The sequence below is a fragment of the Podarcis erhardii genome, assembly GCF_964252035.2.
Source record: "Podarcis erhardii genome assembly, chromosome: 6".
Classification (NCBI taxonomy): Eukaryota; Metazoa; Chordata; class Lepidosauria; order Squamata; family Lacertidae; genus Podarcis; species Podarcis erhardii.
Genome location: NC_138510.1, coordinates 64,938,239 through 64,964,373, shown reverse-complemented (window position 1 = coordinate 64,964,373; position 26,135 = coordinate 64,938,239). Strand labels below are relative to the sequence as shown.

Here is a 26,135-nt window from a genome sequence, read left to right as displayed (position 1 = left end):
TGTAGTGCACTAAATGATGCAGAGATTTCCTTTCAATTCGTGCCATGTGATGTGTCAGTCTTTGCCAGCCAGTTCAATTGCTATCTGTGCATTCTCTTTGTTAATAGTTATTCCTGCTGGCTGCCATAAGGTCTAGCTTTAAGCTCAATTTTCAAAGAGCGTATCCAGCATTCACAACATGTAGAGGTCTGTATACATTCATCATGCAGTGGTGAATCTCAGTTGGCAAGATCTCAGCTGTGAGAAATTCAATTACTGTTTGCTACTCAAAATGTGCATCAGTGGCAGTTGTCATTCTGAACTACCTGCTTCTGTTCCTCTTTGGTGTGAGAGAAGCAGGGGTGGTGGAACTTTTCTTGGAAACAGGCTGGAATCCGTCCACCGTCTTGCTCGCATAATCTGCTATCATAGTATCTGACATTGTTAGAGAAATAGAGGAGTACTTCCTCCCAACGTACATTGTCATAACAGTGATGAGAAGAGTATCGGGAGAAATACTTCATCACCGTTGCCAGGCTGATGGGCCATGTGACAACAGCTGCTCCATCTGCTTCCCCAGCCTGGAGTGGCCAGGCACACATCAAAAGAGGGCCTTGATTGGATAGAGGGGAAGGTATTTAATTAGTAGTCTACAAAAGTTATCAGCACAGAGCTTGAACAATGCAAAATATCTGTTTGGAGCAGTGCATTATTATTGTTGTTATTATTATTATTATTATTATTATTATTATTATTATTATTATTTACATATGCACTAGCTCAAAAACCAGTTGAAGGCTTTTTACAAGGCATTTAAAGGCACAGGTCAGAATGAAGTGCGGATTAGGCTCCTTGCGGCAAGGTCCGTGACTGATTATGGCTGGGACAAAGAGAGCTTTTTCAAATTCACAAATGAAATCTAAAGGTTCAGTTTATTAGCTGAACACATGGAATTGATATGGGCCATTTTTAAAAAAAACAACTTTGACTTTGAATAATTTGCTTCAGCAACTCCAGCATTGTTTAATTCATTTTGACAACTTTGACTTTATTTAATTTGCTTCATCAGCCTCAACCCCATTTATTTCACCTGCTCTGCCTGTGTTCTGTATTCAAGCCTTTGTGCAAAATTGAGGTCAGACCTTCATTTGCATTTCTACTTCTCTCAACTTAGCCCTTGACGTGAATTGTGGGTACTTTGAATTAAATGCATTGTTGTCTATTTTGGAAGTTGATTACCAAAACATCTTGCTTTACAGATACCTTTGCTACTGCCAAAGAACTTTAAATGAAAGCTAAGAGAGTCGCACGGCTCATTTGCTTACCTTTATCTTAATGTTAGAAATCAATAACAACTGCAGATGCCCCATTTCCTTAAACACATGAATAAGAGAAAAGTAGAAAGGGGTTTTGCTTTTAGATTGGCATTTTTGCTTTTTAAGTTGCGTTGGAATTCAGTCGGTATATTTTTGAGGGAACAATAATTTCCAGTGCTCAGAGACATAGACCCCAGTCTAGCTGCTTTTGTGTGAGCCAAGCTGCACACACAGACAACTCTGCAGCCATGTCTGTACAGTGGTACCTCTGGTTGTGAATGGGATCCGTTCCGGAGGCCCGTTCGCAACATGAAAAGAGCACAACCCGCCGCAGCACGTCTGTGCATGAGCAGGTTGCGATTTGGTGCTTGGGCGCATGTGCGAAGCATGATTTAGCGCTTCTACGCATGCGCAAGCGGCGAAACCTGGAGGTAGCCCTTTCTAGTACTTCCAGCTCACCGCGGGATGTAACCTGAAAGAATGTAACATGAAGCAAACATAACATGAGGTATGACTGTAATCACAAAGGCTCGCTCATTGCCCCATAACAAAAGGAGGAGTGAGGATGGAGGAGGAATAAGCTTTAAATGGAATTACACTGGAAATTGGCAATTCCCACCTGCTTGAGGCTACCTCTTGTACTGAGTGCCTGCTTATGTCCCAGCCCCCTGTGCATTTCTCAAAAGCTCAACTACTTGTATGCAAAACGATACACAACAAGTAACACATCATATATACAACATTTATAAAAGAGTCAAATGAAGAGGGAACTACTATGTACTACATTTATGCAGCATAATTTGACTAACAGTACATTTGTACAGTATTTTTTTGTGTATAAGACGATGCTTTTTGCTCAAAAAAAAAAGGCAAAAATTGGGTGTTGTCTTATACACGGATAGTAAATGCAGAGGGGGGACGTGCGATTAATGGCAGCAGCAAGCAGGAGATTGGCAGCAGCGATTGGGCAGGTGATTGGTGGCTGCGCAAGGCCTGCTGCCGATTGGCTGTGACTGCGGCAATTGAGCAGGTGATTGGCAGCTGTGGCAAGTGGGCAGGTGTGGCGGTGAGCGGGCAGACTATTGGCGGGTGCTGCGAGGTGTGCGATCGGCAGTGGCTGTGGCAAGCGACTGGCAGTGGCAGGCAGGCGGGTGAGCGATTGGTGGAAGTGACCTCCCCCACCCCACCCCCCAAAAAGCTAAACAACTTAATTTCTTACTTTTGAGTTAAATAAATAGGGGTCATCTTATACATGGAGGTGCCTTATACAAGAATAAATACGAGAAGTATTTTTATACAGTTGTGTGCATTGTTGTATGTCTCTGCTTATGTGCTAGTTACTTTATGGAAACCTGGAGTGTGCATGCATATGATAATACATATACTGTGTGAGAACTGTGCATATTTTTAGCATATTTTTGTCAATATTAAGGAGCAAGAACACAGGAATTAAGAGGGGGGGAAATCTGTGTGAATAAACTAGACATTGAGATTTTAGGGAAAACCGTCTCTAAAGAAAAGACAGACATCTTGTTTCTGAGGGCATAGTAATGTGCTGCATCTTCAAAGGCCCAGGGCTGGTGCATCAACATACTTAAATTGCATTGTTATTGCATGGTGTAGCCACTAGTGCGCTGAAACTTTATGAACATCTAGCTGTAGCAAGTGCATAGCTGTCAACTTTTCCCTTTTCTTGCAAGGAATCCTATTCAGAATAAGGGAATTTCCCTTTAAAAAGGGGAAACGTTGACAGCTATGAACAAGTGCCCAGAAAGGCAGGGTCTCTGATATATTCCCTACAATTGCGGTTCTCTCCACTTACTATTTTGAAATCAGTGTGGGAGCCGGACCCTATAGGTGAACTGGATGATGATGATGATGATGATGATGATTGAATAATTATACCACCCTATACCTGCAGGTCTCAGGGCAGTTCACAGAATAAAATCAGAATATAAAACCACAAAGTACATAAGCAAAATAAAAACAACAGCAACCCAATAACCCCCCCCCCCATACACACACAGACACATTTTAGAAGGGCATAGAAAGATTCTCAATAGCCTAAGTTCTGGTCCACTTGTTCCTTTAAGTCCATGTCTACTAACATTAGGGAGAATTCTTTGAAGGTGGTCCACTACTGGTTTTAAACCCCGGTCTGACTAGCTTGTATGGCGAGATCAGGTTCCCCTTTATGCTGGCAAAGTTATAATGTACGAGGAACATATTGGCATATGTGGTGGAGTTGTAACTATGTACTCAAGTTCTGGAAGCACGTTGTAACAGCTTGGAGGCTGTTAGTGATATAGATATATGAGCAAACAGACATAGTGGGAATGAATTATTTGGCAACATTCGTGAATATTTGGTATGTTTGGTAGAAATATGAACCTTGTATTCCACTATGGAATATATTTTATGCCACTCATTCTTTTAAAGCTTTCTATGATGATTATTGTGATTATTATTTTATCATATTGTAATTTTATTCTTCCTGTTTTTATGATTGCTTTTAAGTACAGATAAGGGGAACAGAATCGGCAGCTTGCTGCAATCAGCCCTTTGGAACTTTCTTCTCTATTAGGGCTGCTTACTTTTAATGAAAGGGCTGTTGCTGTAATTTTTATTTTAACAATCTGTATGTGATCTTTTAAGAGTATACATTTTAAGTGTATATTTAATTATTATTTTTAAATGATCTCATTAGTATGCAAGGCCTCAGCTGGGACTAGTGAGATCCTGCTGGATCTCTTTTCTAAAGAGTTAATAACTTTTCTGATAATGATCTAAAAGCTTGATGATATTGCTTCATTTAAATGGTCAGTAAAATGCTCTTGTATATTTAACCTCATAATATGAGAGACCGTGAAATCTCTTTTGCTCTGTCTCTCTTCCCTGGAGCAATTTCCAACATTTATTTATTTAAGAATCCACCAGGTTGAAGAAGGGTTCCCTAGGTCAGCAGTCAGATACAAAGGGGCCAACAATGGATGGTGATTAAACAGTCCTAAGAAATCACATTATCATAAAAACATTGTTTTTGGGGTTTAGCGGTTCTGCTGTCGTTCTCATTTAACAGAAACAGAAACTTTAACATTTAAAATCTTTCAGAACAGGAAGAAACAAAATGTGTTCAGTGCGCTTGGGGGCACTGAGGATCATACATGCTCAGGGTCAAAACTGTATGCAGTGTGACAGATTAAGAAACTAAAGGAGACATTAATAAGGGAATCTGAGTTTATAAAAGGCAGTAACACATCTGCAGAGCCTCTGAAGTTGCACACACACAGACTGAGTTCACGGCTGGGTGACAGAGTGACAAATTCCTGGAAGTCTGCAAGTCCTAAAACAGCATAGCACTCAAGGCACCAGGATCAAAGCCAGGCCACAGGAGGGCAAGGAGAACACTACCTCACAGGCTCTGTTCATTCTGTGACAAGACATAGCAGCTATAGGAAGATTCAAAACTAGTCTTCAATTTTTTCATCACCACATCATCTACCACACTACTGTTAGGTCAGGATGCTTGACCACATCTCAGCTTGAATTGGCACAAACTGCCCCAAGCTAAAGATGAATGGAATTTTTAGGAACCCGGCAAAATTTGTGGGATAAATCATAGATCCACAAATCCAGAACAGCCATCCATCAAATTGGAGGTATGCAGATACCATTTTAACAGCCTTTAAAAAAAAAATCACTTGAGCTTTTGGAGAAAGAAGGGTTTTATAGCCAGAATGACTCTGTCTACCGCATGGGTTAATAGCTTGAGTGCTTAAGCATCACTGACAGAGTGAAAAATAGCAAACTGCAGATTTGCTTGGATCCCAGAATGGAGGACAACATTATTTCATTCCAATGGCAGCAGATGTTCAGTGTTGTTTCGCTGGTATAAACATCTTTATGATTCTGGATGCAAAATATGCATTTGGCAAAATGGACTGGATAGGGAATTCCGCTGACCTATGTATTTTTAACACATCATGGGGCAGATTCAAATTTCTTAGTCTACCTTTTGGAATTAAGTCAAATATTGAAGTGCTTCAACAAAATAATTATGACACATTTGGAGATACCATAGAAGTGCACATAATAGCAAATGACATGAGTGTAACAGCATCCACACATGCGAAACATAACAAGATACTGAAAAATGTGAGAAACATGATAGAGCAGTGCTTGGCCCAAGGAGTAAAGTGCATGGAACATGTCCTCTCATCACATGTAATCAACCCTGATGACAGCAAAGTCGAGGCAATCCATCCCCATCTCCCTCATGCATTGCAAAGGCTTTTGAGGATGAGCCAGATTCACGTAGAGCAGAGATGTCCAATAAGTCGATCACGATCTACTGGGAGATCCCCATGAGGTTTTGGTAGATTGCAGGTCAATCTCTGGCTCCCTTTCCTCAGTGTCGTTGAAACTGACTCCTGCCCTGCCCCCGCGCCCTACCCCCCATTGTTGTCTGATCAGTGGAAGGGAAGGCGAAGCTTTCTCTCTGTGGCTGTTTTCATTCAAAGCAATATTATTGCGAGTGACTTTTTCCCTTTGACCATCCTAATTGAAATACATCAGGAGCTGTCAGACATCTAGTATAAAATGTACAGTAATTTTTTGCTCCATGTTTTCTAGGGAAAGGTGTGGGCTTTTGAGGTCCTTGTCTGAGCAATTCTCTTTTTTGTCCCAGTGCTTTCCCTGGAAAACCTCGTAGATCATTGCCAGATTTTAAATCTTAAATCTGAAAATAGATCACAGTCTCTCAGGAGTTGGCCACCTCTGATGTGGCTCAGCCCTAAAACCAGCCTATGCCTCAGAATATGGACTAGAAGCTTGTTTAATCCACATCTAGAAGTTCATTACTTAGGAAGTATTGTATTTTCAAAGTCTGGCAAAGTATCTGCAAGATGCTTCTCTGCCTATTGTAACATGACTGCAAAGCTATAAAAAGAGATGCTTGTTATCAAGAACATTAGCAGGAATCTGTGGAATGACACAGATGATGTTTGTGAAGGAGGAGTTTATTATGAAAGTACAGAGTTCTGGTGCAGAGTTCAGAACAGAGGCTGAAAGAGAAAGGCTGGACAAGCAAAAGAAAGCAAATGAATCCTGGACTGCAGCCATGCTGGGCGACAAAAGATCCTCTCATCACAAAGCAGTGGTGACAAAGCAGTCATTCCAGACAAGACAAGGTGTAAAGTGCTTTGCCCCAGTAACATCTGTAAACTATCACAGCTCAATATAACTGCAGGTATTTCTTAGACATTTGTACCTACTCCCAATTCACTGTTCCTCCAAATACCCTCTGAGATAATTCAGCAGACTTCGATGCAACCAAATTAAAAAGTCATCTTTGCAAAACCTGGTGTTCCTCAAATATTTGACAGGGGACCATGTCTCTTACAGACAAGGAACGAATAGAAGCAATACAGTGGGGAATAACATATACTGCAATCTTGAGACCCCCATGTTTCAGTGGACCAGCTGAGAGAGCCATTCAGACAATGAACTCAATGTTCCACAAAACAGCTGTATCAAGCTGTGATCAAACAACTTGGTTTTACTGGAACACACTGCTGAGAGCCATGGACTGTTTTTCTGAACAGTTGCTGAAGGGTAGGATGCTATCCTTCTTCACACAGTGTACTATACCACAGCGAGCCCGTGGCATCCTAAAGCAATTAGAGAAACAACAAAAGCACTACTGGGATTGCAATTCTAAGCTCCTGTAGCATCATGAAGTGCTGTTTACATGGAAATGGGCCATGGTTGGCTGCCAGCCATGTTGAGTAGCCACACGTCAAGAACTATGATCATACCAGGTGGAGGCACTTACAGAGGCAAGATGCAAGATGCCGCAGAGGTACATTAAAGTTTGGTGGTGCACAATCCAGAGGTTATGCACAGCCAGAGCTGCCATATGTCTGGGTTTTCCTGGACACATCAAAATGGCACCTGGGAGGATTTTTACCGAATCAGCAAAATGTTGGGGGGTGGGGGTGGGGGAGGTCAACAACTTTGTCCAGATTTTCACTTTTGGGAATATGGCAACCCTATGCACAGGCACACATTCACTTGCAGCACAATGTGTCTGAGTATAAACAAAAGAACAATGAACAGCAGGACAGTGCTGCCACCAAGCACTGAGGAGCAGCCACCACAGCTTCTGAATGCATCTGGAACTAAATACAAAAGAACAGAACCACCCCAAGACCCTTTGCTGCCTGAAGCAAAGAACAAAAAGGCATCTCCCTCTCTCCATTCAACGTTCAGAAGTCGACTGAACTGACAACTGGATCTTACTTCAACAATACTAATGGGACAACATGGTCCTCTGCAACTGAGGGCACACACAAGTCTATCCTCCAGCAGAGAGCCGCTATGGCGGCCAAATGGTAGTGAGAACCCTGCACAAGAAGCATATTTCAACATTATAGAGAGCTGAGTGAAAGAAAGTTTTATGCAGTAGACTGAGCTGGTGGCAAAAGCTACTTTCTACTGGGTTAAATCCTAGTAGTGGCCTTTGACCTTAACGATAGAACACTCTTCTGCAATAATCACCATAGTTCATTTTGCCCTGTGATTTTATTTGCCTAAGATGGATGGATGGATGGATGGATGGATGGATGACAGATAGACAGAGCAGAGTTGCTTGTATAAAAGAAAGTCCTACATGGGGGAAGAATTAGTATATACCAACACTTTAGGTCCAGGAAAGAACATACTTGCTCAGGCTGTGGGGAAAGTGGCTGAGAGAAGGGAAATTGTAGCAAGAGCCATTTTTGCTCTAATAAAGAATGAAGTTCTAAAATTCTCTGTTTCACAGCCATCCTTGAACCTGTACCTTCTATACAATATGAAATAGCCCTATCTGCCTATTGACAAAGGAATCTGCTTTGTTTTCCAGGATTCCATAATAGACAAGTGGGGAAATAAAGCATATGCATTCCGTCTTTTAAAAATGTAGTGTGTGAACCAGCCCTCATCTATATCATAAAATTCTGCTTGCTGTAGAGGAATTTTAGTGGTGTAAAGGTGTGATTTCCTTTTCAGCTATGCTTTGCTGAAAGTTGCTATTTTGAAATCTATTGGTAAAATAATTTATAGCTGATTGTAAGAAGAAAAAGTGAGGAAAGCTCAAAAAGATTCTAAATAATCTGTTTTCTTTCTTTCTTTCTTTCTTTCTTTCTTTCTTTCTTTCTTTCTTTCTTTCTTTCTTTTCCAGCTCCAAGTACAACCCAGCTTGGGATCACTGGGGGTGCTGAAGTTCTATTATCCTGCTGGTTCCTTGTGTTGACACTGTCCTCTTACACCAGCTTAATGTACCTGAAGAACATCGTTCTACAATAAATGTAAAGAACCATGAATGGCTTTTAAGGATTCTTTGAAAGTGCTGATGACTGGATCCAATCTGGTAGAGTTTGTTAAAAAGCGGCGTGGGATATAATCAGCAGTGCTTATGTGGGGATGATCGCCTTCTGTAGAATTGCTCATTATGTAAATACTTTAATTCTACTCTCTTTTTTATTAGCTGCATTACCTTGTGAAGAAGTACACATTGTCCTTTTTCTTCTTTTTTTTTTTAAAAAAAAGACGTGAGAGCTCTGAAATTACTTTTAGAGGATATTAATTGTGAGTTCATGTTTGTAATCTATAACTTTTCAAAAAAACATTCAGTCATGGTCTGCTGATTTGCAGACTGTAGTTTACATAAAAAGAACCCAAATATTGCAGTTTAAAAAAATATGTGATCTTTAAGGCTGCAATACAAACATCCATTTCCCTCTTTAAATAAGAGTCTATCTTCATTTACACAGATTTTTTTTTTTACAAAAAAGCTAAATAATATTGCCTTTGATTCATTTCTTCAAAATTAGATCACATACCTAGATTTTCTTCTAGCATGATACTCAGATTTCAAGAATGAGCCTTGTGATATGACTGCACTGTGCAGTTATGCTTTGATTTTGATTTTCTCGTCAGTTCAGCATGGGTGTGCCTTCATAAGATACTGCTTTTCGCTTTCTCACCAACAAATGGGAGGGGAATTTTTCAATTTTATTTTTTGTAGATGCTTAGCTCAAGGGTACCGAATCTTTTCTTAAGGACAAAAGGTGCTATTGGCTGTAAAATGAACCACCATTGGGGTAAAGGAACTACTCCAAACATTGAGCACAGCAGAAAAAGTAATAGCTGGTACATTTTTCAGTCTGTCAAGTTCAAAGCATATTCCAAACCTGTACAAAGCAGAAGATATCTCTCAGAGACTCCTTTGTGAATGTAACATTTCCTTTGTTCATTCAAAGTCAGAATTTTTATAAGGCTGCAGAGAAAATGACCATCCCTTTATTTTATTGTATTTTTATAATTAGTGATAAGTTCTACATATCAGTATTGTTCTTCCTATTGAATTTATACTGTACAGTATCTGGTTGGTTGGTTTATAGAACATAGTGCTTAGGTCTGGAAAATCTATAGAAGGATTAGAGTTTTGATCATACACACATGCTCTAAAACACACATGTTCATGCACACAAATAACAACAATAATTTGAATGCTACATAAGACAGATGATAACATATCAGTGCCATTTTTTCAAAAAAGCCACTGATTTGCAAAAATATACCAGTGTTTTCTCCCTTCACAAACATTTGGTTGAAGAAGTTCCCCAAATGCCTGTTGTGGCTCTATTCCACATGTCAGCCACATCTCTACATGTTGTAAATGTTATGTTAAACATCATTCATGCTGCACAATCTGCAAAGGCATATGGATATAACCTTTAAAATGTCCTATTTTGTCCTCATTCATAGTTTATCTTACATGCAACATTAGAAACCAGAATGAAAATATATATATATATATATATATATATATATATATATATATATATATATATATATATATATTTGCTTTCGTATATATATATTCTCAAATGATGCCTAGTACATATTTATTTGCCAAAATGTCATTAGCATCGTTCTCCTGTTAGAATAACAACTGCATTTTTCTCTTCTGAAAGGACTTCTAATGCCCTGGTTCCTATAAGTCCTGCTTCCATGAAAGCTGACATTGAAAATAACCCCCACATAGAACTTTAGTGAAAGAAACATAGTTAGTAAAGGTTCATCTTTGAAAACAGAAGAAAAATAAGCAATCTGATAGCTGATACTCTGTATCCACTGCATTTCCACTTCCAATTTTTTAAAAAATGACACTTGAAAAAGCAGGGAATCTGTACAAATTTTGCTCTAGTGTAAAATAAGTGCAAAGACTTTCGTTCGAATTTATTCACAAGAACAAATAGTGAGAAATTGCTCTTTGCTACTTAATAGAAGATTCATTTGTTTTCATCAGTTCAGGATGTGTGTTAACAGTTTGCCTCTTTAATTGAAGTTGCTAAGATCTGTACTACAAAGTGCAATAACTAACTGATGATGTTACATAAACTGTTGTTTCTCAGAATGAGTTTGTGTAGGCATCAAAGCTTAAAAGGGGAATTTAGCGATGACTCAGCTAACCACAGTGGTTTTAATTCAAGTAAACTGACAGTTGAATAAAGAACTGTGGTACATTAAATAATTACATCACCCATTCTAACCCTATGAAACATGGAGGAAGGAGAATGTTATTGACTACATAGTAACAGTTCGCTTTTAATATCGCCATCATAAAACGTTCAACAAAGCCTGTTCTCAAAGCTCTGACATTCTTGTTGCTAGCTGGAGATTCGACACAATTATTTTACACATAAACCACTTCTAAGACCTACATTATAAATTTATTTAGCTCCTTTATTAGCTCCTGTTCTTCATGAATAAAATGTTGACGCATTAGAAATAGTACGGCTCTTTAGAAATAGTAATAAAGTCCTATATTAAGAGTGTTAGGTGACAGAACCATAATGTATCATGCAGTCTGTATTGAAGGAGAAAATACATTCGTCTCATATCATGCGCTGTGGACCTACTGGTGTTGCGCTATGGCACTTTTTAATGGAAATATTTGACTGGACTGGTGCAATATCCCGACATTTGGGGTGACTAGACATTCAAATTTGTTAGGATGGCAGGAAGCACTGGTAACTTGCAAGGGCTGTTTTTTGGCATCTTTGTAACGGAGGCTTTGCAGCGGGCGATGAGAGCTTATTCAGCTGTCTCCTGTGGGGTCCTACAAAGATGCAGAGAACAAGATGTGCGAGTTGGGTGCACACCCTGCTCCTCCAAGTTGGACTGACTGAAGCCACCCTCTGTATTCCCTCTTGTATTGCAGCTTTAAAGTTCTAGAATCCATTCAACAGGTTGAAAGAGCAGGGTGGCAGAAGCTATTATCTCTGCCAGTGCTCTCTTGGGGAATAAGAAACAAGTCAAAGGTACGTCAGAAACCAAGCATATCCAGCATTGTTTCTCACAGGCACAATAGCTGTTTTAATATCATTTGCTCATCCAAACTCTATAGTCAAGTTAACTGCCTTCACGATCCTCCCCCAGCACATGGAGTCTGATGATTCCTGCAGCAAAACAGGGTGACATTTTATTTTTTATTGTTGAACATGATAATACCTAATGAAAGGGACTAGTAATGTTTTTTGTTTGTGTGGGAGCAGTTGGAACGCATTATTAGCCCGGTGTTCAAACCAGCCTCTGAATTTTCATTTGCAGTTGCTGGGTGTGATTACTTTATAAATGCAAAATACCGTAGTTGTAGAAGAAAACTTTGTGCAAACCTCTCCCTGCTTCTTCAGGAGGGAGGAGATCATAAGAACAAATCAGGGGCTGAATCTCTCAAAGTACATACTGTGATACTGGGACCAGCTCAGTAAGTGCTTTCAAGATTAGTCCCACAGAGGCTCCTTTTGAAACCATGGTCAGCCAAGGGCCTAATTCTGTCAAGACAGACACATGCATACAGTTTTGCACTGAACAGTCCCAATAATATTTAAAAAAAAAATAGCATGTGCCTGTGTGTTTATAGGATTACTCCCTAATGAAAGTTCCATACTTCTTTGGTAAATCTTTTCTATATGTTCATTGTACAATTTGGGATTTATTGGGACTTGATGTGGATTGTGTTGATTGTCGCAAATTACAATAACATTTTACAGAGTTTATTAGTCCTTAAACTGTGGGGTATGTTTGCTTTCTTCTATTTCTTACATGATAATCTGTGATCATCTAGTTGATATCATCGCTGTTCATATTTTTAATCAACCACAATTATATTTCTCCCAGTCATGAAAAAATATGAAAAATAAATGGATTAGCTCCAAGTGATACAAATGAGGACTTATTATGCATAAATTGTCCGAAGTGTTGAATAGTTATGATTGTGACAATCTGTTTGGCAAATCAGGACACTTAACCACGATTGTGCTGTTGCCAGGTTAATATATAAGGTGCAAAATAATTGTGAAATAAGGTGCAATTACTGTGGTGCAGGTAGTGCTGCTAACTGAAGTAAGAGTTGTCTCAATATACATAATTTGATGGGTGGTTTAAAAGAGATTAGCTGGGAAGATAACTATTCAAAATTCAGTTGAAGTAGATAGGATTTTCTGTTCTTCACTCTTGTTTAAAATTACATTCTGTTTCAGATCCAGAAGTGTTAATAACCACAACTAAACCTGGGGTGATTTTTATTATTATTATTATTTTGCACATTTTCAGAATCAATGCTCAACATTATGCTGACCAAAATACCCATCTACCCCACACAACTGTGTGCACTTAAGAATGTGTATACCAAAATATGTATTTAAATGGATAAATAATATGCCTTAACGCCTCAGTATGCACTTACTTTTAGGGACTGGATCACCCTCTTCCAGTCTGAGGAAAATAGTCCATATTCCATAATTTGCCGAGAAAGAGTTTTGTTTTTGAAAAGTCATTTTATCCCAAAAAGGTCATTCAACACTTTCACCAATTAGACTGTGTCAGAAATTCAAAGCCATGGTGAAACTCTAACCAGAGATTGTAGGTGGGCACAGTAATATTTTCTAAGGAAACTATTAACGTTGCAATCTAGATCCTTTTAAATCTGTTGGCATTTTGCCACCAGTGACGGATTGTACCTGGGGGTTATGGTAACCCTAATGAAACTTTCACACTGTTGATTCTTGCTAGTAGATAATCATGTGGTATAGACCCGGCCTGCACAAAATGTGACTCATCAAGATGAATGTAGCCCACCAACCATGTATGGCAGCTTACCAGGAGCTTCCAACAAGTCTACCTGTTGAGAACTATGGAAATGGGGATACCTGGTGGACCATGATACATAGGTGATGATGGGCTGCGTTTGGCTTGTTGGTGCACGCCATAGTGGGATATATCCTGTAGTTATAATTAAAGTACTGTGAGTATGGAACTAATGAAAACCTATTTCCGTTTTATTTGTAAAGAGTTCATTAGTGATTTACTCTGTGCACATTTTAAATGCAGTTTGCTCTCTTCTTCCTCCCTAAGCGAGATTTCCATCTTTGGTCCTTCTAGCCTTTCCAAGGATCACAGTCTTCTTCTGGCCTGCCCAATAGAGAGTGCCTCTGCTTCCAAGCAAATGAGTCCCTCTTTGCAATATGGCTGAGGAAACTGTAGCTGGATCAATGAGCCAGTCAAAGGATTAGCCAAAGAAATGGAAGTTTGAGGGAGGTAGTAAAGGGTAATAGCTGTTCAAGGCAGAAGCATGCTTGTGAAATTGTGTATGCCATATTACTGAAACATCTGTAGAACATGGTAAATAGTTTTTGAAAAGTAGCATGTGCTTTCTAGATCATTATGACGGTTTAGAAAAGCAAAGCAGGAAATACATTTTATCTCAGGCATCTTACATGCAAGGTTTTGCCTGCTTAGTACACCTCTTGACTGGGAGTGTGACAGATTCATTGTCATGCTAGCTGACTTGCATTCTGCAGCCTAATCACAGAATACACTAGCTGAAAGTTACTAAGGTAACTAACAGCACAAACCTATCTGTGTCTACTCAGAAGGAAGCCCTGTTGAGTTCAATGGGACTTACTTCCAGGTAGGGATGGAAGGGTCCGTCCATTTCAGTTCTCTCAGATTCTCACTTTTCCAATCTTAAATCCGGTTCTCCACATTTCTGCAGCAATTTGTTTGTTTTTTCAAATCCTCATGAAAAATTTTCAGCATTTTTCTGTAAATTTATCCCAATAAGCACATTTTTGTCTGCAGTTTTGATTAATGTACACATTTTTACAAGCAACCTATCTTAATACAATATATTAGATTTTTGTATGTAATTTTAGAAATGTATTATTTTGTATACACATTTCCTCCTAATGGATGCAGGGTTGTTGTTTTTTCGTAAACTCTGTTTGGAGAGCTGCATCCCAAAACTTGGAAAAGAACAAGTTTTGAAGATTGCCTGTGTTTTGGTTCACATACTTCTTGGAAAGCGCAAATATTCTAAATTTAAACGTGAATTGAATCTAATTCCTCCTCCATCCATACTCCCAGGTAAGTATGTGTAATGGGATAAGGGGTTGCTTGTGCGTAAGCGCAGAACCGCTCCAAGCTGAGTAGTTGGCTAAAACTTTCCCTAGCCGGACAGCCCTTACTTCGTGGCTGTCTTAATCACTGGCAGAATCCGTCAGTGGGCATTTCCTGAATTTATTCCAACATAAAAGCTCCTTGACAGTGAGTCTCCGCCTAGATTCCCTGCGCGACAGCTTTCTGCACAGAGTGGGTGTCCCAATGGGAGGTCCTGAGCTCTCTCCGCTGGTCTCGCTGGAAGCGTCCCTGAGCTTTCCCTCCGACGCCCCCTCCTCTCCTTCCTCAGCGGAAGCTCTCCCTCTCTCCCTGCTGGTTCCCTCCCCAGCGTCTGAGAGCCTTGCCACCACCCTGGGCTCTGATGGCAGTTCCCTGACAGTATGTGTTAAGATTACAGCCTAAAATATAAAAACTACTCCATTTCACTCATTAAGGTCAACCAACTAGTTCCTTCCAAGTTCTGTGAAAGATATTTTGTTTTCTGAAGAATGTTTGCATCTGCAAACATTTCAGTCTTCTCTATTTCTTGTTTTCCTCTCCTAAGGAAAGCCACTCTTTCCACTGACTAAATGTCACCCTAACTCAGGTCTTTGTGGAGACCTCCCAGGAAGTCAGTCCTCCGAGGAAGGGTCTTTCCCTTCCATAATCCCTCATTTTTTATGTTAAGGCAAAGTGCTGTAAGTGACATTTGATGCTATTTCACTTTGGCCAGGATCAGAAAATCCACTCTGCTCATGATATACATTAAAGGGTGATGTGGACTTGTGTTTCTCAAAGAAATGCTCTCCCTTATGCAGCACGACAAGAGACTTTGAAACAGGGAGGCACTAGAGAAGCCATTTGTGATACAGCATTAGGATCGATCATTCAAATATTTTTTCCCCCAGAAGGACTCCCTACAGGGTGAGCACAAGCCCATGGTCTAGCTTATCTTTGGATTCTGAAACTGTTAACAGACAGAGCAGTAAGGGAGAATACAAGGATGTGCTGCCTTGCAGCTATACGGAAGACCTCCCAGAACTGTTAGGCTAAGAAAACACAATAGCCACGTATTTAATATTTTGATTACTGCACCTTGCCAGCACAAATACCAGTTTTGGATGTCAAGGGCGTGAAAAGCAGCACATTTTGGAAAGCTATAAATACTTGAACTGCTTTGCATGCCTCATTGAGATTATGAGGTATGATACAATTAAAAAACAAACAAACCTGGGTTTTGTTTTACTTTCTTCCCTGCCTCACTGACCAGCAATATCTCTCCAAGATTTCAGGCAGAGGCTGTTTCCAGCCCTACTGGAGATGCCAAGGATTGAACCTGGAATGTTCTGCATGTAAAAGGCAAGATCTATCACTGAGCTACAGCCCTCTCCTGTGCTCATCCATATACAAGTTTGTTTACACTGAGGGGGAAATACTTCATTTTCAGTTTGATTGCTTTTAAGTCTATTCATTATTACACATGAATAAAAGCATTAAGTGCACTTTAACTGGGTTTGTTCCTGTTGACAATTTAATCCCTTTCTTCCTTCTCTCTTAAATATTTGAAGGAAAGTGGGATATTTATGCTGCCTCCTGGACAGACCTAAAAATAGTCCAGTTGAGACAATGCTAACAAGCAGAGCAGGAAAAAAAATATATTGAGGAGATTCTGAACGAGAACTGTTCATCTGAAAACTAATTTCTGTTTGGGTGTGTGGGGTTTTCCTTCCTGCCATTCATTTCTCTGGTGCTAAGCACTGATTACTAAGCATGAATCACTTCATTTCCTTTCCCCTAACCCTTCTGTTCTAACTTCCCCTGTAACTACTGTATCTGGGGACTCAGCTAGACTGGTAAGGAAAAAGCAGATTTATATGTGTTGTTTGTGCAATATAACATTGTGCCACCAGAGGGTGAAATGGAGTCCTGTTTTTTTCTCTACCCGTTTTCCCTGTTTAAATTTACAACGCTTTAAACTGAAACGCTTCTTTGATGTGTCTAGATCCAGCCAGGTTTCTTCCTCTCTGCGAAAATATCTATCAGCCCTTGGCTTTCGTAAGCTGGAGAATAACGCCAACTGATCACGGCTTGCAATAAATGAGGTTTTAAAATACATTGCAAATGTCAGATTTGTTATCCGTAGCAAGGGCATTATCGGAAGCTACATTCTTTGAACCTATGATTTTTGGGATGACTTTCTCTGCCTTATTATTCCTGTTTCACACCTCACCGTAGCACAAGGTGGCAGATCAGAGTAAAAGATCAACCTGATGAAGACTCTCCTTGTCTGCCAATATACTAATTTGATGAACAGAAATAGCAGTACAACGCTGCAATCATACCCCCTTTGTCTGCTGTTTTGCAATGATTCTTCCCAACCAACAAACGGTACACCTTTGGAAATCCTTCTACATTTCCTTCAGCCACAGATGAATGTTCGCTAATTTCTTCCCATAATAACTATAGGCACAATTCCACTAAAAGCTAAGTACTTTTAAAAGTTCATTTGTTTCAATGGTAGAATTAAGCACACGCTTAAATCTCACTTATTGAAAACAATGGGCTTGTTAAAAGGGCTTAACTTTGACTGTGCAAGAGGACGATTTTGTATAATACATGCCAAAAGATATTTAACAAGAACCAGAATAATCTTTATTCTAACAATGCACAATAATAACGTATTTCGCTCTCCAAGCTACTGCATTTATAACAGAGCTCCCACTGACCTTTTGAAAAAGCCTTAGAAGAAGCCCTAGGGATCTGTAATACCACAGACTTTGATTTCTTCTATGTTTCCCATCTTGAGGGGAAAGTTGGACAATTTTTGCATGCATGTACACACACAAAAAAAATTATGTTTTTAAGCAAAGCTTAATTTAGCCTGGAATTTCCAAGTCTTCTAGATGTACTTAACATTTGTCGCTTTCTTCAGATGTTACTTACTGTAGTGAACCATCATCTGCTTAAAACCAAAGGTGTGAGGGGAAGACATTTCAGGAATCCACCATGAAAAGCTGACTTCACTGACTGGCCTGTTCTTCTTGCCCTTCATGCTAATGAGACAGTTCCAGTTTCAAGTTGGGAGGAACTACAGGAGGTAACATGCTTCATTAGGCTGTAAAATGTAAGTAGGACTGGGTGTTTTCCCCTTCCTAATTTCATCAGAAATTGCTAAAAGCATTGGGTTGTTCCTCCAGTGGAACTCCGAATTTGCATTTTTCTTCGTTAATTTTGACCTTCTGACATGTACTTTTTCACAACAACAAAAAGGAGTTAGCTTTAGGAGCAGGAAGAATCTATAACAGCTTTGCTTCCTCACAGCAAATTAGAATTAACAATTGATGTAGCTAATGTTATGTATGGTTCATTTTTTGTGACTCCTGATCATAGGCTAAAATAATCACAGTAGCATAAGTCCACTGTGTCTGTGCCAAAGTGGTGCAACATTCTGCAGACATAGGCCATGATTCAGAAAGGTTTTTCTGGACATACAGTGGTACCTCGGGTTACAAATGCTTCAGGTTACAAACACTTCAGGTTACAAACTCCGCTAACCTGGAAGTATTACCTCAGGTTGAGAACTTTGCCCCAGGAAATTGCATGGCGGCGGCGTGGCAGCAGAGGGAGGCCCCATTAGCGAAAGCGTGCCCCAGGTTAAGAACGGTTTCGGGTTAAGAATGGACCTCCAGAACTAATTAAGTTCGTAACTCGAGGTACCACTGTATTAGACATTTTAATTGTAACATGCACACTGCTTAAACAACAAACTGTACTTTAAACTTTCCCACATCTAAAGTGTGATGTGCAGTGTGATGTGCTGCACATGTCAACAAAACCTATTCAAACCTGAATTATGGTTAGGGCCACACCTCAGTGGTAGATCACATGATCCACATAGCAAAGATACCTGGTTCAGTCCCTGGCATCTCCAGGTCTAATGATTGTGTAAGGTGGTGTATAAGCTTTCCACTTGGAAACCCTGGGGAGCTGTTGCCTGTCAAAGTAGACCTTACTGGGCTAGGTAAATGAAGAGCGGTCTGGTGTAAGGCACCCCCCTATGGGTCCCTCAGTATTAAGGCTGCTTCCCTTCTTACATTTGCCCCCATGGGCATATACTGCAGAGAGCCATAGCCAATCAGAAGCTCCCTGTGATATGTGCCTGCATTTGCACCTGTGACTTTTTTAAAACAAAAAACAGCAACACCCAAATATTTTAGCTTGCATAGTAGGGGTATGTGCTAAATTGGAAGAATATAAAGTAGTCTGTCAAAATGACTACATAAGGGTGCCAAAATGGCGTTTCTGGTCCGCACACACAACAGAAAATGCAAGCAGCATCATGCACACTTTGTGTCCCAACGCAATGCCTAACAACCACTTGAGCAATGACCTGCGGAAAATGTGGTCAATAGCTCTCGGAGAGATATTCCTTTAGAAACCCAGTGCCTCTGATTTTAAGCTGCTTTAGCCAGTGTCTGTCAAAAAAAGTCTCTCATTTCTCTCGGTGATCTGGAAAATAAGCTCGCAAGTCAACCATGTAGAGTTTAGAATTTAAACACACACACATACACACGCAAACCGCCACCACTAAACATAGCTGACAGAGTCATCTGAAGATTTCTTCAGCGATATTTGCATAAGCAGCATCTTTTGACAGAGTTAATCAAGCAGACACATGTCTGAACCACAGGAAAGTGGGATGCGGGGCTTTTCCAACAAACCTAACTGCACTAGAGGAATACTCATGAGAAGATGCCTTAATAGTAAGCTCACTGGTCCCTCTAACTCATTACTTGTCTATATTCACTAGCTGCAGCACTCCAGAGTTTCCAGAAGCAATCTTTTTGAACCCTACCTAGAGATACAAAAGATCAAACCTGAGACATTCTGCAGGCATGATCTATCAGTGAGTGAGAAAATATATGTGGATGCAGGTTTCTATGTGTATAACCTTAGCTGGATGTGGAATAGTAGAAGATCTCCTAATTTAATAAGAGCCCTGATGGAATAGGCCAAGGCCAGTCTAGTTCAGCATTCTGTTCCCACAATGACCAACCAGATGCTCATAGGAAGCCCTAAGCAGAACATGAGCTCAGCAGCACACCTCAGCCTTACATTGGTGCATGTGGTTCCTGGGTCGTGTCTATGTAGCCCCGGGTTTAGGCAATTGGCAACCATGGTCCCTATCTATTTTAGGAGCACAGAGTAGGAAGGGTAGTTTCAGTCCCCACAATTCATCTCTCCTCCGGAAACAATTATTGGTGCTATTGATTACATGACTGAAACTGTGTGTGCACACACTTTGACCAAGGACAATGCTTTTATATATTATTTGAAGAGTAGGCATTTTTAATTGGGAGCATCATATTCTTATTTTTTTCCCCTTAAAGCAATCACTAGGAGACTGTTCAAACAAACCATTGACCTCAATGTAACAAACTTTGAAGTTAAGCACACACTTTACTGTGTTCTTAGTTTAAGCCAGAACATTGAAGTATTGTTGCTTCAATTCACCCCCATGCCACAGCCAGCATTTCCTTACTATCCCTGCAACTATTTTTTGCTCCTAAGTTTAAAAGAAACTTTTAAAAAAACAGCTAGATGTTTAAAGCACTATAATAGCATGTGTATGTTCATCTTGCTACCTTTGCAAGTTACCTTTGCTACGACACACATTTCAAGAAAAGAAAGGAAAAAGCAAACAGACACTTCAGTAAAAGGATGATAAGATTTGATTTTCACTCAGAAGAGTTTGAAGGGCCTGTGTTGTTTGTGACTCTACAAAACTGTCCCCCTCAAGCTGAATGTGTGAACATTGACTTTGCTCCAAGGAAGAGTTGTGGCACTAAAATACTATCTTTTATCTGAGTATATATTTATATTACGTGGATGTAGGGTATATGCTTGAAAAGGAAGTTGCTTTTATTAGAGGTGATCTGCTACATGCTTTTCAGGGAGACAGGCCTAGAGCTTTTATACCTTTTACAGTAGAAATCCTTTTATGTTTGCTGTGTTTATATTCCCTACCTGATTAACTGGGCTGGTGGGTGTAAAGTCCCATCATGGCATTCATATGTATAACTGCATGTTACAGTATCACCCCCTGGGTCATTTTGGATAAAAGAAACTTGAATAACCCTATGAATCCCATTCAGAAGTAGGAATGGAAAGATCTGTCAGTTTCTCCTCTCTCAATTTCTCCTTTCTCCAAATTCAATTCTTCGCATTTCTACAGCAATTTACAATTGAGGTGGGGGGTTTCATTAGAATTGATCAGTATTTTGCTTTGAATTTCTCTGAATAAACACATTTATGTACACAGTTTTGACTAATGAACTCACTTTTGCAAGCAATTATTTTAAAACAGTGCACTTGTGTATCTTATTTCCATTAATATTTTCTTTGTAAACATTGTTTGGGGAACTACCGGTACATCACAAAATTTGGAGAAGTGTGAATTTTAAAGGATGGCTGTGTTTTGGTTCTCATACTGTTTCAAAAAGTGTGGATGTGATACATTTGCTGTTATATGTGAACTGAATTGAATTTCTCCCCATCCCTACTCGGAAGTAAGCCCCATTCCACATTCAGTGGGACCTCTCTTCCAGGTAAATATGTAAATAATTGACTCCCGAGTTTTAAACTTCAGTGCCTTGATCCTTGTCTAACATGCAACTGCATCTTCAGACATGTTAATCTTTAGGGTGGCATCAGTGCCTTTGTCACATCAGCAGACATTTCTCCAGTCCCCACCTTCATCTCAGATCTATTTGAAAGCAACCAACCAACATACCTTAGCTAGGGAAAGGGGTAATATGGTCTTGTTGCAGATGTTCAGAAGTGTGTGTGTGTGTGTGTGTGCACAGAAGTAAACCAGAAAAGCAGCTGCATTAATTCATGCCTGTGTATGAATCATGGGAAGTTGCTTTATATATGAACTCAGGGCATGGTTCCATCCTGTCCAGGATTAACTACACTGATTGACTGTGGCTCACCAAGATTTCAGGCAGAGGTATTTGCCCTTCTTGGACACAGTCTATAGCAGTGGTGGTGAACCTATGGCACACGTGCCAGAATGGGCACTCAGAACCCTCTCTGTGGGCACATGCACCATTGGTCAATCCGCGCCGTTGCTGGGGCAGCCGTCCCCCCCCCCAGGCCACTGTGGGCAGGAAATTCTCACTAGAGCTCCTCGGGCCCCCATTCCGCTGCGAGCCGGAAACGGGTTATTTTTTGCTTGTGCGAGCCAGAGATTGTCTGTGGCGATTGGGTGGGAGATTATTGCCTGTTGTCGATTGGCTCCCTCTGTGTTAGTTTGGTGGCTGCCTCTCGGCATTCCCCCAAAAAAGCTCAACAAACCTGGACATCCCCCCCCCCCAAAAAGCCCCACAACTCTCGGCATTCCCCTCAATGAAAGTTCAACAACAGTGTGCAACCCCCTTCCCCACCAAAAAAAAAAAAGCTGAACAACTTTGTGTTGGCACTTTGAGAGAAATAAGTAGGTTTTGGGTTGTAGTTTGGGCACTCTATCTCTAAAAGGTTCAACACCACTTGTCTATAGGGATTGAACCACGGACCTCTCACATGCATTGTGTGTGCTTTCCCACTAACCAATTGTCCCACACATCAACACACTGCTGAGAATGCTTCCTTTTGGAAACATTCTTGAAGCTTGTCATTAACTGGAAGCATTCATATTATGCAAATGCCCCAAGCTCTTGGATACTTTAGAATATGCACCCCCACTATTTGAGGATCTCATCATTTGGCCCATTTGCCACAAAATTCAAATTTGCACCTGCAACAATGAAGAGTAGCAAGTGTCCTTTAAAAGAGCACAAAATGGGCATTCTCAAAATTCTAACAACAGCCTAATGGCAGCTCTAATTCCCAAAGAAACCTCCACACATAGGAGGATACAGATTGCCCGTAAGCACTAGATGATCATTTTCATTGTAGACTTGACACAAGTTTTCGCAGCCCAACACTCTAGCAAATGTCTGTTTAACATCAACCCAGGCAGCACAGGTTCCTTTTAAAATGAAATTGGACTAACACCAGTCAAGAGGGCAACACTGATGAACACTTCTGCTTTCAATGTACTGCACTCTCTTGTGAACAAAATAACGCTTCTTATGCCATGAAATCAGTTTAAGCAAAGGGTGTTGATGTTATAACTGAAAACCAAGTCAAATACTCTAGAAAGGTTAATGGGAACAGTGAACAGAACTTTACCCACAGGCAATGCAATGAAAGTATGTTAAAATATATACCTGGTTATTATCAGTTTCCAAAATACATCTTTTTTGTACATTAGCTGTTGAGGAATAAATGCTGATGTTTATTACAGTCAGAAAATCCAGCATGAGTACTCTTTTTTCAAGATACAGATTATTAATCCAACAGGATTAATTTGCCAGTCACATAATTGGCAATGTGACTGTCTTAATAGTAATCATCATCATCATCATCATCATCCATTTGCAAGGACCCTAACCTGTTCAAGACTCTGGTGTGGGAGGCAGGTAGTTTTAACCCTTTGGCCCCACTCTCCTGTAACAGTCCCAGTCTGTACAGAGGACCCCACAAGTACAATTTCCATTGAGGAGAAAACTTCCATTTGACTGCAATAGGAACTCAAAATGTACAGCTCAAAATGGCAGGCACAGCTCCCCCTCTACATCAGGACTGCAGGGGGCAAAAGGTTAATCCCTCTCTACCCCTCCCTACTGCCACCAGGGTCCCAGTCCAGATCAGGGCTCCCACACTTGCAATTGATTTCTAGTCAAGTTTGGCCCTGAGCCTGTGAATGGGTGCCACCTGCTCTTTGCAATCTTGCAGTTTTGCCTCTTGTGCATCTGTTGCCCCAAGCAGTACACATTTAGATTATTTTCCCAATATGACCTGCAATGAGCCAAGTGTATGCGTTTTCTATTCAGCAATTGATGACTCATTTCAAATATCACTACATGTATTAGTGGGAGGGAAGCTCATTCTAAAATCCACAACATGGAACCGCTTCTTTTTCCTTCCTTCCTTCCTTCCTTCCTTCCTTCCTTCCTTCCTTCCTTCCTTGTTCCTGAAACCCATAAATTCTTTCACCGAAGTAGCCACATGCAGAATTGTCAGATAATATGACCCAATCCTTCTCCTAGTCCTTGAACTGCTATTATTTCTCAGAGCATAAGGAGGCAACTTCTCGCTATCTGATCAAGGACTAGTATTGTTGGGAATACAAAACAAGTAACACATGATTCATACCATCTCAGCCTGTGAACTCTCTTGTTGCCAGGAAAAACTGAGAACAACTGAGAACCTACCATGGGAGCTCCCTTTGGGCTTTCTGTACCAATGCTCTCTTCCATACCTTCATTCTGTATGTGCTGCACAAACTCGATTAGACAGCTCTAATTCCTTTCATTGCATGCTGTGGTCCTAGCTGTGACCCATACTACATCCAAAAGCCATCAGGGAAGGGACAAGGTGGGCTTCCCTAGGCAAGAAGTTGCAGAACCTGGATGCTATATTGGCAAAGATATTAAGTACTTTGCAGGGGCAGGATGCAGAAAGCAAAAGGCAGCTCTGAGTAAAATGCTGAAAATAATGCACAAATGGCAGTATGCACAAATGATGCGTTCTGAAAAGACACCTTTTATCCCCCAAAATACCCCAAAAGATATTAATTCCTTTTTATTGAAACGTCATCACATAGAAATGCTGTTGCTTCCAGGAAAACATGAAATTCTACACAGTCATTAAAATCCATACGCGTATTAACTGAATCAGCAGTGACATCTGCCAAAGATTTTTTTAATTGTATATGAATGGTGATAGTTTCATGATGACTCCGTTTCAGTTAGCATCTGAAAAATAGCAACTTAAACTTAAAAATCACCAATGTTTGTAACACTGAGTGCTGCAAAATGCCGTTTTTTCTGCAAACATTCTCTCCATTATTCCTGTTACCTTTCCTCTTAATCTAACAACAGTATACAGGGGATATGAGATTTTCTTTTTCAAAAACGAAAACAAATGTCTATAAACCTGTATGTGTCCCCCCCCCTCCATTGGCTTGTGATTGGAAGCAACAATAGCTCTTTTGTTTCCTTATCTAGCTTAAGGAATGGGGAAGGAGCCACTGTGAAAAGTATAAATGGCCCAGACCATTTCTCACAGAATACCTGCTGAAGTGTCATAACCTCCCTGACAAACCGTGAGAAATGAAATGGAAAGGAAAAAGTCAGAGTATTTAAAAGGAGAAAAGGAGGATTAAAAAAAAAAAAATTAAGGGGAGGACTCATTGCTCTTTGTGACTGTTCTGTGTACTCGTGCATACAAATCTCAGAGCACCCTGGTTTGTGCAACTCCATGTTTCAGGCCTCTGGCACTGCTCCAAGCAGAAGCACTGGCTGGGATCTGCCATGTAAACTGCCCACAACGTCCCTGTGATGCCAGGAAGCATTGTAGGAAATTAAAATGGCAACTAGATGGAGCTGCTGTTAAAGCACAGGACCAGGGCGGGGGGAAAGTTGGCTCAGGGCTGAAAAGAGCATCTCACCCAATCATGTATCCGACTGATCGTTGCCCCCTGCAGGAGATCCTGCTGCCTTCTGCAGCAGATACCATATTATCAGGAAGTCCCTTCCCACGCAACATAGGAATCACACCTTTAGTGTCATGGCACCTGCCCTCTGGAATCCCCCCCCCCATCAATATTATGTAGGTGCCATTGCCTTTTGGGTGCCTCCTGAAGAACTTCCTCTGCCAGCAAGACTTTTAAGTAGAGGTCTTTCCCAGTTCGCATCTGTGTTGGAATTTTATTGAATATGTATTCGGATGTTCTAATTGTTTAATCGCTTATGTGTTTTCCACCCTTGGCTCATTTGGGAGGAAGGGGATATAATTTTAATTAATTAATAAAATAATACATTTTTATGTGGGCCTCGCCAGGGTGTTGAGGCCCTAGTAGCTTCCTACAGATGCCAGATGATGATGCCAGCTCTCAGGCAAACCCACACCCATATCAAAGGAGTGCAAGAGAAGTTCTGGTACATTGTTTATCAGCGCCTTGTTGAAATGAAATGCTGGCAAAGGACTTCTTGTTCCATGTGCGACTCAATTTATGAAGTCTTCTTTCTCAAAGACACATAAGCAGGCAGAGGTTATTTCTCGGTAGTTGCGCCCGCCCTATGGAACGCCCTCCCATCAGATGTAAAGGAAATAAACATGTATCTGACTTTTAGAAGACATCTGAAGGCAGCCCTGTACAAGGAGGTGTTTAATATTTGAGGGTTTTTGTGTTTAAATATTTTGTTGGAAGCCGCCCAGGGTGGCTGGGGCAACCCAGTCAGA

The 26,135-nt window shown here is 40.5% G+C and overlaps 1 protein-coding gene and 1 long non-coding RNA gene across 8 annotated transcripts in view; one reads left to right on the top strand and one right to left on the bottom strand.

The window, feature by feature from the left end:
* The window catches only part of NEGR1 (neuronal growth regulator 1), a 573,510-nt gene extending 563,937 nt beyond the window's left edge, over positions 1–9,573 (top strand). For both annotated transcript variants that reach the window (XM_081866559.1, XM_081866558.1), the window contains one exon: positions 8,518–9,573. In XM_081866559.1, coding sequence (XP_081722685.1) covers positions 8,518–8,642 — 125 coding nt within the window. In that variant the 3' untranslated portion in view covers positions 8,643–9,573. The remainder of the gene's footprint in view (positions 1–8,517) is intronic.
* LOC309344287 overlaps positions 1–26,135 on the bottom strand; it is a 96,970-nt gene that overhangs the window by 19,153 nt on the left and 51,682 nt on the right. The window lies entirely within an intron of this gene.